Here is a 14,319-nt window from a genome sequence, read left to right as displayed (position 1 = left end):
CCCATAGTAAGTGTTCAATAATTATTATATGTGCACTACTCTAGCAACCATTTCCCCCTTTACCTGTCAGGAGTGACTTGTTTACTTTTCTCCTCCATGATTTCAGTCTTGTTATTCTGTAACTTATTTTCCTGTCCCCAATCCTTTCCTGGTTTTTATCTGAAATCTAACAGAGACATATCTCCCCATCCACCACCCCACCCCGAGTTTTCAATTCAGCACAGCAGTGAAATCTACTTAAAAAGGATTAGGGAGAATTTGGAAGGTGATTGGTATCTTACTTTCAAGGGGTTACTGCTCTTTCCATTTTAATGCCCATTTGTATAATTAATGGTCAGCCCTCTGTGAGTTTTTGTCTTGAAGTGCAATACTGTATATATATTTTTTTCCAAAACCAATTATAAGTAGAGAACCTTGTGTGAATATAAGAATTGTAAAAATTTTGTGACTAAATTTTTTTAAACATAATATCAATGAACTTAGCTTCAGATTACTGCCTATGTATAAATTGCTATCTATATTATTCCACATATATGAGAGTACATATTATAGAAATACATTTCTTATTTTCAGGAATACTTTCTTTCTTATAGGTATATCGCCATCCTCAGTAATATTATGAGGAACAGTATTTGCTATAGTAACTCATTGCAGGTACCAATTATAGGTATCAGAAGTAACTTTATTCATCAGTCTAGCAATGGTATGTTGAGTTTCCATTATGCCAAGGCACTTTGCTAGGCAATGAGTATTACAAAAATTAGTAAGACATTATCTCCACCTTTGCAAGGCCAGAAAGATCAATATATAAGTAGATAAGATGTAGCATGACTACTGTCACTCTTGTTAACAAGAATTGTTTATATTCATCATTCTGTGATCATTCCTTCAATGTCCAGATTCAGCTTCAGAATCCTCAGCCCAGCACTGCAGAAACCTGCTATTACTCAGACTTGTGAAGCTAAAACACTTTGTCATTAGTGCTATAGTAGAAGTTTGTTCAAGGTGTTGCTGTAGAAGTCCAGAAATCCAAAAGCCTTGCTTTATGTAAAAATAAGTGTAAGTGTAAAGTAGAAACGAATTTTATCTTTTAAGTGTTAGAAAAGGCATATTAAATAGGAAATGTTATAAGCCCATGGGTACATGTTTAAAAGAGATGCTTTAATAACTAGAAAAAAGAAATTTCATATAGTTAGTACTCTTTATCATCGTTTGTAGTTTAATATTGGTGTCTTCCAAATACATGTTTAGCTCTAAGCAGTAATGTGATGATAAAAACTTAAAAGCCAGCAAGAGGGTGTGTGTGTGTGTGTGTGTGTGTGTGTGTGTGTGTGTACTGATTTGTAATGTTTGCTGATTTCCATGGTGCAAATACTCCCACATCAGCTGATTTTGACCAAAGGTCACTGACTACAGGTTGAGAAGAGGGAAACACAGTGGTCCAAGCTGCTCTGAGTCTGTTCCGGCGTACCACTACCCCCCGTCCTATCTTTGTAATTGTTGTCTATCACTCCTGCTGTTAGTTAGGTCCATCTCTACTTTGTTTTATGTGCATATCAATCTTGCATAATTCCTCCTCCCTTCTCCCCTCTCCCCTCTCTTCCTCTTTCCTTCCACCTGTCTCCATTATTATAAAACTTTAGTAAGCAATTTAAGAAATTGCTTATACATTGGGGTATCTTAAATCTTAAGGATTTAACAATCACCATTACGTAGATATCGAGCAATTATAATTAAAATACATTAACATTCAGCTACTATAATGTAATGGCTGTAAAATGACTGACTCTGGGAATATAATGAATTTTCATTTCTTTTATAAAGTGGCAAAGACTATTAGATGTTTACTTAAATTCACAAATGAAGACTTTATAACAGATGAGTGACTTCAATTTTGTTCTCCAAAGATATTCTTAGTATTGAATACCAGAAAGGATACAGGAATATTAGCAAGAAGGAATAGCATTAAAAGGGAGGGGGAGATAAACATTGAATTACATAAATTATCAATTTGCTGAGGCTCCCTTCCCCTACCCTCACACATAAGCCACTTTGATTCGTTTAAGCTAGGAGATAAAACCTGGGGAAAAAATCATCTCGAGGCCATAATTGGCTCAGCTCAGGGTGTACAGCATTTCTGGCTTCTGAGGTCAGGAAGGGGAGGTATATTTTCATCACCATGAGGATATTGTTATATGTGTGGCAGCTGTGTTATGGGAAGATCTGCCATCTCCTATAGTGTTAACAAATATGAGAGCATCATTGGAACCTCATAGCAGTGCTACCAGAGGTAAACACATTCAGTAGATTTGGGGTTTCCTGAGAATATCCAAGGGTTGAGGACTGGTAGAAGTAACCTCACCAGTATCTTTGAAACAACTGAGGTTGTAGCATTTATTATATTCTTTGGAGCCTGTGTTCTCAAAGGTAGATTTAACTTCAGGCTTTGAGATAAAGGCATATTAATATTAAGTTTAAGTAAGAGTCGAATCTAAACGGATGAGGTCCAATGCGGGTGGGATTTATAATGGAACGCTGACTAAGTGGAATCAGAACACTCAATCTGAAAGTAACAAGTGACAAGTAGAAATTAAATGGATTACTGTGGTATCCAATAACCTCACATAGCACTTTTTTTTTTAATGGTAAAGACATGTTTTTGTTTTTGTTTTTGTTTTTAGTAATTTGCTCACCTTAAAGGATATAAAATAAAAAGCACTTAGTCTTCGACTTCATATTACATATTATACGAAGGTCTTGTTCACAACTTCATCTTCCAGAGCTTATGTGAATTTTTGCTTTTGAGTTCTAGTTTAGAAGAACTGTGGCTTTACTGACCTGAAGATGGAATGTCTCTTGCATAGCTGTGGAGAATGAACTTGATTAGTACTCAGGAGTAGGCCTCCGGCTAGCCCTACATGCTTGTTAGAGCTTCATCCTGGAAAGCTGTTTGGGAGGGAGGAACAAGACAGAGGTTGCAATATTAGGTAAAGGAGAGATCCTTGCTTGTAATCCCAAAATTAGAACAGATCTGATTTTCTCAGTTGCAAAAACCAGTGGGAAAATAATCTACTTCAGAGACTGTTTATAGGTATCCTCCACATTGATTATGTTCAGTCCACTCACTATCACACACCTTTGTGATCTTTCTACTTTGTGTGGATTGGCTATATAGGCATCACCAAAAAAATTATTTTTTTAAGTTTCTGTAAAAAGCCTTCTCACACAGTTGCTTTTAGATAGCACTGCTGAATATCATTAAATCTTCTCTTCAAAACTACAGAGTTAAGTTTTAGTGCTTTGAAAGGTTGGGGTAGAGAATTGTAATCTTACCTTCTAGTGCTATTGAGTAAGTTGCAGGATAATGGGACACTGTAATCATTGACTAGTGCGGAGCTGTGACTGGACCCAAAACCTGGATTGGGAAGAGAAAGTAAAAGTGTAAGGAGAATTACCTTTCAGATTTCTTTTAGTCCATTGCTACTCACTTTGTTAGACAAACACATTGTGTAGAGTTCTCAGTCGGGAAAGCAAGCATTGAAAAATCCTGTAGAATAGTAGTACTTGAAAATCCATGCTCTATAGAAAATTATAATTCATGTATGCTTGGAAAATTTTTTTTTTAAAAAAAACATGTTTGGAGTCTCCTTCATCTAACCACATAAAAACATTTCTACCATTACCTTTGAGCGATTTATGAGCACTCCCTGTGGTTGTTTATTAGAACCACTTGAAATACCAAAAGAAAGGCGACAGGGAATTTAATTGCCTGACTTACTGTAATGCACCCCCAGTTAAAGTGTGTCTACCAGGTAACCATGTACTGTAAACCATTATCCAGTATTAGATTTGATTCTCTGCTATAGAAAATAAATGAAATAACTGGTAGTTATTTTTTAAATTTTGAAATGGAGCAATATCTATAAAAATAAGTTGCTTAAACCCAAGGCTTAGGTAATAGTTAAGAATTATAAAATAGTTAATAAGTAATTATGTCTTAATTACTGAAATAAGACCCTTTCAAGAACTTTATATGATTGATATCTAGGGAGTATAGAACTAAAATTGCTTGTGTATTTTTTCCTAAAGCCTCTTAGTAAGGTCATGCAATGTAACACATTCCACAAATATTATGAGATCTTGAATCTCTTGAATTGAGTGACTTGATCCTGCCCACATATACACACAGCCCAATATTACCTTCTAAAAGGAGTTTTATCAAGCCTCTTACATAAATCTGGGAAGAAGGAGTTCTATATGAGCCAAAATTTAATTTTTTTTTCAATATTTCTTAAACCTTGTGAAAGCTGTCAGCAGAGTTGCAACCTGATTCACATTTTAAAATTTTCCATCATTTTGTATGTCCTTTTCTTTTTTTATGCAGTTTCAACAGTAACCCTTTAAACCTACTAAAATTTTAAACACCTTCTTTACTTCACACTTAGATTACTTCAGAATCAAGGGATTTTTTTGTCTGTGTGATTGACCAGTGTTTGGGGATGAAAGGCATGTGCTCCCTAGGAGATATACAGAGATGAGGGTCAGAAGTAGCCACAGTGGGTTGTAAATTCACTTTGTGCCCATTGAGTGTTGCCGTTTCCATTTTGATCTCTTGAATTTAGATTCACATATTATGAACAGAAGCCCGTTGACAGCACACAAAAGGAGCATCATATTTCATACGTAAAGCCATACATGTATTATAATGGTTTATGGATAAATTCAGTTCCTGATTATCTACTATTATAGATGGGTATTCTGGATAGATACTGTTTTGTTAAATTAATTTGGGTTTCATTTTCTATCTTTGAGTAGCCACTTTTTAAATCATCTTGGGAAATTCTAGGACTGCTTATAGTGATTGTGAACACATAGTAGGCATCGTCAATTCCGTGAAGAAGTAGCAGACATTTATTAAAGTCTGCCATGCACCAAATATGTTTGTTATTTGTAAAATACATATAATTCTCCTTTATTTATTTATTTTTTTTAAACTTCAGAGATGTAGGGATGAAGACACTGAATCTTGGAGGTTTTGGTGCCAAGATTCAAATGGAACTGGGGCTAACCTGAACTCTCTCATTCTTAATACATTCCAGATGATTTTTAGATTTAGAACATCATTACTCATATACACTTGACCTTAATCGAGATATTGTAAAGAGCTTTGCATAATACTTGGTACATAGTAAATGCTCGATAAATCATATGTATTGTTATCTATCACTCTTAGATGTTTTTCTTCCCCTTCCTCATTTTTCTGTTTATTGCCTCGGGAACTTTATTTTTAAAAAATTATTTCAGTTTCACATTAATAGAATGACAAGAGTGGGAAGAAAAAAATAAGCAAATTCAAAAACAAAAGAGAAAATTAAGAAATGTGAAAGAAATAGAGATAGGAAATAATACTTGCCCATAGGGTGATTGTTAATTATCACATTTGATTTGTTATATCTCCTCGGGTTTTATTTTATTCTCAGGTCATATTTAGATAACAGCAACTGTAGGGTTATAACAAAGATTTAAACTGTTGGATATGAATGTAGGTGCCAGTTTCTTAGTATATGGACCCAACTATCCATTCCTTTTTCTAATCCTTCCCATTCAAATTAAAAACATTTTGTTTATATTAATTAGTTCTACCATTTCGAGACAGGATATTCTGCCAAAATAGTTTTTGGAGTCGTCCTATGGCATCAAACATAATAGTTTTAAAGTGAAATTCTTTGTCTTTTATCCTTCTTCACCAGATATTCCCTATGCCCTTTGTCCTCCTTTTTAATGTGTTGCCAAAGTTCCAGTGTCTGAGGCAGAAGCCTTATGTCACTTTTGAGTCCCCTCCTCCTGGGTCCTTTTTTATGTTTTCCAAAAAAACTGTCTCTTCACTTCCCTGCTTCCCATTCATCTACACTGCAGGCACCTGATCTAGTTCCTCATCACTTCAAACTTGAGTCCTTTCCCAGTCTTTCATCTGGAATATTTTGTCTTCATCTCTTCATTTTTAAAATATCCCACATATTACTAGCTTCCTAGAACAAGTTTTTATAACATTAAAAAAAAAATCCTCTGTTTAGAAGCCAATAGTCATTCTTGTTTAGGCTGCTTTGCCTAGATTATGGGTATAGTTAGTCTTTATTTTCTTACTGAGTTCGCTACTAATAATGTATATTTTTTTTCTCCAGTTAGATGATGTTCTTAATAATAATGACATTAATTCTGTGGAGCCTGCTATGTGCTATAATTGTTCGACAGGCTTCACATTTATTCTGCTATTCCCATTTTTAAAAAGTTAAATGAAGGCCTGTAACGTGGTCAGGATATTGACAACTGTCAATGACATACTCTTAATGAGTGCTACTAAATGCTCTTTTTCTGCATTGCAGTCCCTCTTCCCACAATGCTATGCTTAGTTCCACCCTCTTGCCTTTATCCATGGGGTTCTCTTTTCCTTGAATATTTTTTCTTTTTGGTGTACCCATTTCACACACTATCCAAATACTACTCTGATTCATTTAGTTCCTATGGATCTTTACTGTTGTCAAAATCCTAATGTATTTATAAGGAGTTCAGCATAGTTTATCAATTAACTACTCTAGTGATTAGATGTGGGAGAGTCCAGGGCATCTTTCTTTCAGGACTTCGTAGGAAAGTACCTTCTCAAAGTGTGCACATAGATATACTTCAACCAAAGGGGCAATATAGTAGACTCATATATAGAAGTGCATTAGGTAGGTAAATATAGAATGAGATTCGTTATCTATGTTTATTTGGAGATATTAAAAGCTATGGATTTTGAGCTCTTACCATAAGACACAGAACTAAGTATTTTACATTATTGTAGTTCTTAGAACCAAGTGATTGGATGGATAGATGGTGCAGCTGAAGCTCAGAGTGGTTAACTAGCATCTTGTAAGCAATAGAACGCAGTTTAAACACAGGCATTTTTTATTTTAAATACATGTACTTAAGCACTACACTGCACATCATCCTGTTCAGCCTCATGATTGGAGTTTTCACCGCTTGAGAAAATCTCCGTTTAAGTTCATTAACTTTAAATACATTAGATGCTGCTTGTTTCCAGCATAAACATTCAGTAAATGTTAGCCTTTATTTTGCTGTTTTTCCAGATTACACTGAAGTGTTCATGACACTGTCTTTCCCCTTATGCAAACTTAAATTTAAAGGCAGAATCAGTTATTTATAATGTCTGTAAAATCTGGATATTTATGTGTGTTTATATGTATTTGGGCTTTCATGAAGGCAAAGAAAATTTAGAGAGTGAGAATGAAAAGTGAGCTATTTTGCTACTGTTTCTCGTCATCTCTTTAGTAAGAGGCCTGCACAGTGTATCTGGAGGGATGCCTGACTGAGCTCACAAATGGGAATTAGGTGATGGATGTCAGAGGTATCCACAGATACCTCCACAGAGATATCAGACCCCTCAATGTCTTGGAAACAATTTTGAGTATTGATCTACTTTGCATGTTTTCACAGCGCAGGATTTAAGGTCCTCTTTTTAAGATCGGTCATCTCATTTTTCTATAAATTTGGAGAATGACCAAATCATGGGAGGCATTAACACTCTAGCTTTTATTTTTGTGTATATTATCTCTGTGCATTTAGATTATGTAATTTAAGAAGTAAAACGTGACTAGAGAATAACTAGTGAAAATAAGTGAAAGAAAATCTATTAAAATTTTAAAATTTTGGTATAGTTTCAGACTTACAGAAAAGTTGTAAGAATAATATAAAGGACTCTTATGTACCCTTTAACTTATTTTAAAATAGAGTAATTTATTTTAGAAATAGGTTTTTAATTTTAGCATTTGCTAATTATATATTGGTCATGTTATTACAGTTGTAGAATAAATTATAAATTTTGTAAACTGGGCCTACTTTCCCTCCCAAGCTTTATTGAGATATAATTGACATATAACATTGTATAAACAGCATATGCAATATGTTGGTATAATATATTATATATGGCAAAATGATTGCCACTGTGGCATTCGCTAACACCTCCATCCTGTCACATAATTACCATGTTTGTGGTAAGAACATTTAAGGCCCTACATTTAATTTTAATACTTTTTGAAGGATTTTTTAAATCAAGATTTTCTTCCAGCGTAATGTTACCCTTAGAAATGTTTGTCTCCTTGCATCTAGTCCCTGGCCCAATACCTCGAATCATCTCACAGTATTTTTACAGACCATTATTAAAAGATTCATGTGTTTTAAAGTTTTAAGTAAATTCCAATTTGGAGTTTGGGGCTGAACTACTTTTCATTGAAAGGAAATCAGTTACTATTTTAGTAGGGTTGGAAATATGAGAATATTCAGGCAAATCTCAAGTGTAAGAATTCTAATTAAATAGGAAAAAAAATAAGCCTTATTTTATTTTGCAGCTGTAGAATTATGACATTGTGGTGACAAAATGGAAGAGCTTTTATATGGTTTAGTTTTAAAATGATCTTCGAACCTGACTACATCAAGAATATAGTTAAAGATATTTATAAATTTAATATCCAATATATTATTTCTTAGTTATAGCTTAGAATAAGAAATTTAAATATTCAAACTAACATCTTACCACGTGTACTTGTTTTCAAATTATTCACATTGTTAGGATCAAGTGACATAATTTGTGAGAAAAACTTATAAAGTAGAAAGACTACAACATGCAAGGTATTTTTATTTCATTTATATAAGTGAATAAGAGAACAAAAGCTGTTTATTTAAATAAGATCAATAAAAAAGCCATGTTTTTTCAATATTTGCATGAAATTATGCAGAATTTAATGTGTTTGCATTTTTAATTTCAGATTCAAAACGCTAATGATGTATTAATTGCGCCACTTGAGAAATTTCGAAAAGAACAGATAGGTGCAGCAAAAGTAAGTGTTACATTTCGTTATTCTTCAGATATTCTCTTGATAATTAAAGATGACATAATTTCAGATGTTAACATTTTGATATTAGAATGACCTTTTTAAAAATTCTGCACGTCATTTTTAACTTTTGCACAGAGCCTATTACAAAGAATGGACTTCTTTTAAACATAAGAGATATTCTTTCACTGAAAAGAGAAAAAGTCAACATAAGTGAGTTCTTTCCATTCCAACAATTATATAGGAAATTAACCATTTTATTATTTTTTTATTCTTATCTTTTGGAAATTAACTATTTTAAAGAGAGCGAAGTTATGGCAAAATTATGAGTTTTGTTTTTAAGAGTCATAAAATAAAAACTAGGCACAGGGTATATTGAAAATTCAAGCAGTAACTGTAAAGGAACTTTTGTTATTTTTCGTATTTTTTCATTATTAATAAAAACATGTTTGTGGAAAACCTTAGACATATTTGTCAAGCCTTTGCATTGATGTTTAATTTATTATGTTCCAATTAAAATTTCCCTGAGCCTAAAATTTTCTGAAATTTACTTGCATTCTCTTTCTTAGACTACATTTTAACTGCCTGCATAACATTATGTAAGGACATAAAATTTAGGGTTTCCAAAAGAGAACTCTTCGTCTCCCATCCTTTTTCTGTTTCGGTTTTGCAGTTAGTCAATAGCATATACTGTTCCCATCAGAGGAGCAGTGTTCACCATTGTACTGCTGAATTATTTTTCCTCCTTTTCTCCTTCTATTCTGTCTGAAATATTGAAGTAGCCTACTAGTTAGTCTCTACACTCCCATCCTAATCTGTTAACACATTTTTCTTGTCTTTGATTGTCATTCTTTGATAGTGAAACCTGCAATGGTTTTCCTTGAGAGACTGTTTAATCCTGATAATGAAGGCTTTCCACAAGGTGGCCATTTGCCACATTTCAGTATACCTTCCTCATCAGGCACAATTGTCAGTTCACCAGTCTCTGCATGTGCCCTAACTTTATCCATGCCTTTGCCAAACCTTTTACCTCTCCCTAGAATATTACACTAATTGAAGTCTTGCTAGCTCTACATGGCTTATATCCCAGCACCAGAAACTCGCCTTTCTTATATAGGTCTTTCCTCATACATTTGTTCCCCTTCCAGAATTGATTTTTTTTTCTTCTCACAGAATCAAGTAGTCCTTATGCTTATTTCCTGTGTAAAGCTATCGCAGCCTGCCTTGAATTAGTTTTGTGTGTACTTCTCCACCAATTAGGAACAATTATTAAATCAGGAACTAAGCCAGAACCATTTTTGTGTTAATTAATTCAGCAAATATTTATCATTGTCATGGTTGGCCTACTTGTGGCAATCATGGTGTTTAAGATTAAGGGATACAACTATAAACAAAACAGACATGCTCCTCGCATGTCCCTAATATCTTTTGTGGAAAACAGACACCAAAGTAATTACAAATGCACTGAGGATTTGGATGCAAAAGTGTAGAGTGCTTTGTGAGAGTAAGTGCTAGAACTGGCCTTGTCCTGAGAGCCAGGAAACACCTTCTGGAAGAAGTATTGTTTAAGCAGAAAAGTAAATATTGAGAAAGAAATAGCTAGATATTGGAATATAGGGATGGGAAGGGAAGAACCTTTCGTATAGCCCCAAAGAAGAAAGAGAGTAAGTGTGAGTAAAGGCCTTGAAGAAAGAGAGCCTGGCATATTAAAGGAAAAAGACCTAATGTATTTGGAATATAGAGGACCATGGGGGCGGAAGACATGTACACAGCTTTATTAATGGTTTATGATATTTTATTCCTTATCGTAAGGGCAATGATAAGCCAAAGAAAAGTTGTAATTGGAGGAGTGATATCATATATGCATTTTAAAATATCACTCTAGTTGCATGTTATGCATGGATTAGAGGGGACCAGACTGATTGTGGGAAAACAAGTTTGGGGGCTATAGGATAGTGGCTTTAGATTCAGAAGGTAATGTGGCTAGGGAGACCAAAAGGTGTGTTTCAGAGGTAAAAAGGAAGGAGGTAAGAAATAGGTTAATTACTGGAAAGTGAGGAGCAGGATATTTCAGAGATGACTCCCAGGGTTCTGGGCTACGTAATTGGGTGGTGTTGGAAGCACTTACTGAGATAGGCAATGTTTATGTTTGGATTGCAAGGATGGTGAGTTTGGCTTTTAGACATAATGAATCCAAGGTTCTTTCCAGACATCCAAGATGTTGACTTGCCAGGTGCATAATCAGGTCTGAATTAGAAATACACCTTTAGGAATTAATTGCTCTCTAGGTGGTAATTGAAATCATGGTGGAGTAGATTAGATTCTGCTGGGAAAGAAGAGAATGAGAAGAGGATCTAGGTGCTATATAATCTGAGAACTCTCGACATTTAATGTTTGGGGAGAGAAAAGCAAGATAGGTATGAAGGAAGGGACAGAAAGAGGAAGAAAATAACAAGAATTTGGTGTCCCAGGACAAGGAAGAGTCTTTTCAAGAATAAAAATAGCTGTTCTTTGACAACTACATTGTAGGTGTTTTCACTGAGCTATTACATTTGTGACCTAATTAGATCCTCACAAGCAGCTTGTGAGATGAGTGCTGGTGTTACACCTGCCTTACAATGAGGAAAATGATGAATGAACTGGGAAGTCAGACCACAGCACTAAAATCATGCTATTTTCCTTCACAGCCTTGATTTACAACATTTTACTTTATCAAAGATATTTTTATAAAATTAAAGAGCTTTGTGAAAAATTCTTTAGTACAGGAGATTCAAAGTTTTTTGGCCCATCTAAAATTGTGAACTTCACTCTTGTGTGGATTATTCTTGTTTAAAGGTTTAGCTACATTTGCAGTAATATAAGCAATCATCCCCATTTATTTTTTTAAATCTCAATTGCTAGGTAGACCAACTGAGAACACACAGCAGTATACTATGCCTTTGTCTACTCATTGGGAGGTTAAATTTGGGGCTAAATGAATTCCAATGAAATTTTGAGCATAAAGATTACTGCAGTTGGTCTTTTGATGGTGGTGACTCCATTATTTTATCTGCCTCATGTTCTTAGCACTAAATTGTTTCTAAGCTACTAAGAAGTCTTTGATTAGTAAAGTAAATAAAAAACAGGCATTCTTTTCTGAAATATACATATAGGTCAGTTTCCTTTCGGTATTAAAGAACATCTCACTAAGAGTAAAAATCCTTGAAGGTCTTTATTTTTTCTATTGCTTTATTCCCTGTTTTACTTAAGCATTTTCTTACTTGGTAAATAAAGGTAATTCTACAAATGACATTCTGTTGCTTTACACAGTCTTTATAGTGGAGATTTCTCACAAGCGTGTTCAAGCCAGCGAGCCAGCTGGAAGGCAAGAGTGTCTGTTAAGTGTAGAAACTTCCACTGCAGTCAGCAACCCCCTTAGCCTGGTCCAAGTGGAAAACGCTGAGTCAAAGTGGCCCTCTTCTCCCAACCAGATGATCCTATTTAACTGGAGTGGATAAAGTCCATGTACCACAAACATTTCCTTTGTAGTGTATTCTACGTAGCTTTGAGACACCTGATACTTTGCTGTGGAAAATGAGGCTCTGAGTGAGTTACAGTTATGGGAAAAAAGCACTATACATCTGTGAGAGGCATTAGCAAAAGGTTAATGGTGGGGTTGTTGAACTCAAGGACAGAGGAGATGGGTCCTGCTTTTTGTATAGCTGAAGATTAGAAGAATTATCTATAAACAGTTGTCAAGAATGTATTTATTTAAAGGTTCTTAGTCTAATGGTACATGCAGAATGGAATAGTATTGCAGGCTTGACATAGTACATGTCAGGGTGTAGAAATTAGAGTCTGGTTTCTTTAATTCATCTGATAGACTGCTGATTTAAATACTATATATGAGTGGAAATAGGGGTTCAGAACTATGAATGCCAACTAGAATTTCCATAATGTGAATGTATATAGAGCAGCATTATTATGGAACAAGATGAATTATAACTTGTTTTCACGCTTTCTGTATAAATTGACAGCTTTATTTCATTGATTATATTGGAAATCTTCTTGCGCCTAGAGAGTCCATTGTAAGTCATGTCTGCACTTTCTACATTTCTTTCTATACAAACTATATGACTCCAAAAATATAAGCAGAACTCAACATCTGAGTTCCCAAAGACAGATACATTATGGGGAAGTATGTGTGTGTGTGTGTGTGTGTGTGTGAGAGAGAGAGAGAGAGAGAGAGAGAGAGAGAGAGAGAGAGAGAGAGAAAATGAACATATATACATTACCAAACTTAAATATTTTAAGAGATGGAACTGTCTTTCAGGGGGCCAAGCACTCATTTTCCACATGTAAACAGACCGAGCAGCTAGTTGGAGGCACAGTGAGGGCTAGAATGCAATTCCTCACCAGTGTCGACATAAGAATGTCCAAACCTGTAGAGAATTTTGCCTGGAAGCAAGATCTCAGATGCTCCCCAGAATGACTATTTTCAATTTCTTTTATTTGTTTGGAATTAGGGCGGGAAGGTAAGGAAGATTACATGGAGGTGGGAGAAAGCAAAATGGGGGTTAGATTACAGGATAGTTAAGAGGGTTATGTGCTGTCTTGAGGGTGGTTGTACTTCCTATTCTGAAGGGTCTGAAAAAGAGGTATTTCAAAAGTATGTGAACCTAGATGCACAAAAAGAATGGAGAAGACCTGAGTAAGACATATAGGCCTGGGGCAGGTTACCCACCCACCATGACCTGCCCAGTTAGGATTTTATGATCAGATCACCCTGTGAGGTGACTGTCAGTCAGGTTTATTATAGAGCCCCTTATTCATTTACACTACCAGTCTTTCCACTCCTCTAGGCTGCTCTTTAGAGTACTCTTTTGTGAGATATTTTCTTATCTTTATCTTTAGCAAACAAATAATCTAGTGTGAAATATCTTAATTATAAAAGTGCTTCAAATACATCCAAACTTGCCTACTCTGAATCAAGTAAGTATAGTCAATATATTTTTCTTGATTTAAAAACTTCCACCACACAGTAGGCACTTTACTTTGGCTGATTTCATTAGAGGTAAAAGATACTTGAGAAATACTGCCCATAAAAGTTAAAAGATACATTTTTATTTCTATGGGAGATGTTTTCAAGACTGGTTTTCATTTTTAATTAGACCTTAATAGAAATTATATGAACATTTCTCTATGGTTTAATACAAAAACAAACAATATAGTATTAGTCATTTCAAAATAGAACTTAGTTTTCTTTACACTAATTTCATATTGAGGACTATGGTGGAACCCAATAATTCTTTTCCCTTTGTACTATCTATAGTAGAGTTTTATCTGTCTCTGAACATTTATTATTTTTAAACATGCCTTGATATATAATTATTTTAGCATTTAATATCTAAAAAAATCTATGGAGAATTATCATGATTAATTACTTTTATAG

General features: G+C 34.5%; 1 protein-coding gene across 1 annotated transcript in view; it reads left to right on the top strand.

Annotated features, from left to right (window-relative positions):
- The window catches only part of ARHGAP42 (Rho GTPase activating protein 42), a 223,325-nt gene that overhangs the window by 117,407 nt on the left and 91,599 nt on the right, over window positions 1–14,319 (top strand). Inside the window, exon 4 of the mRNA XM_016134018.2 lies at window positions 8,823–8,894. Coding sequence (XP_015989504.1) covers window positions 8,823–8,894 — 72 coding nt within the window. The remainder of the gene's footprint in view (window positions 1–8,822; window positions 8,895–14,319) is intronic.

The sequence above is a fragment of the Rousettus aegyptiacus genome, unplaced genomic scaffold (assembly GCF_014176215.1).
Source record: "Rousettus aegyptiacus isolate mRouAeg1 unplaced genomic scaffold, mRouAeg1.p scaffold_m13_p_5, whole genome shotgun sequence".
NCBI classification, from domain to species: Eukaryota; Metazoa; Chordata; class Mammalia; order Chiroptera; family Pteropodidae; genus Rousettus; species Rousettus aegyptiacus.
The sequence above is the reverse complement of the archived record's forward strand: the minus strand, read 5'-3'. Positions and strand labels throughout refer to the sequence as shown.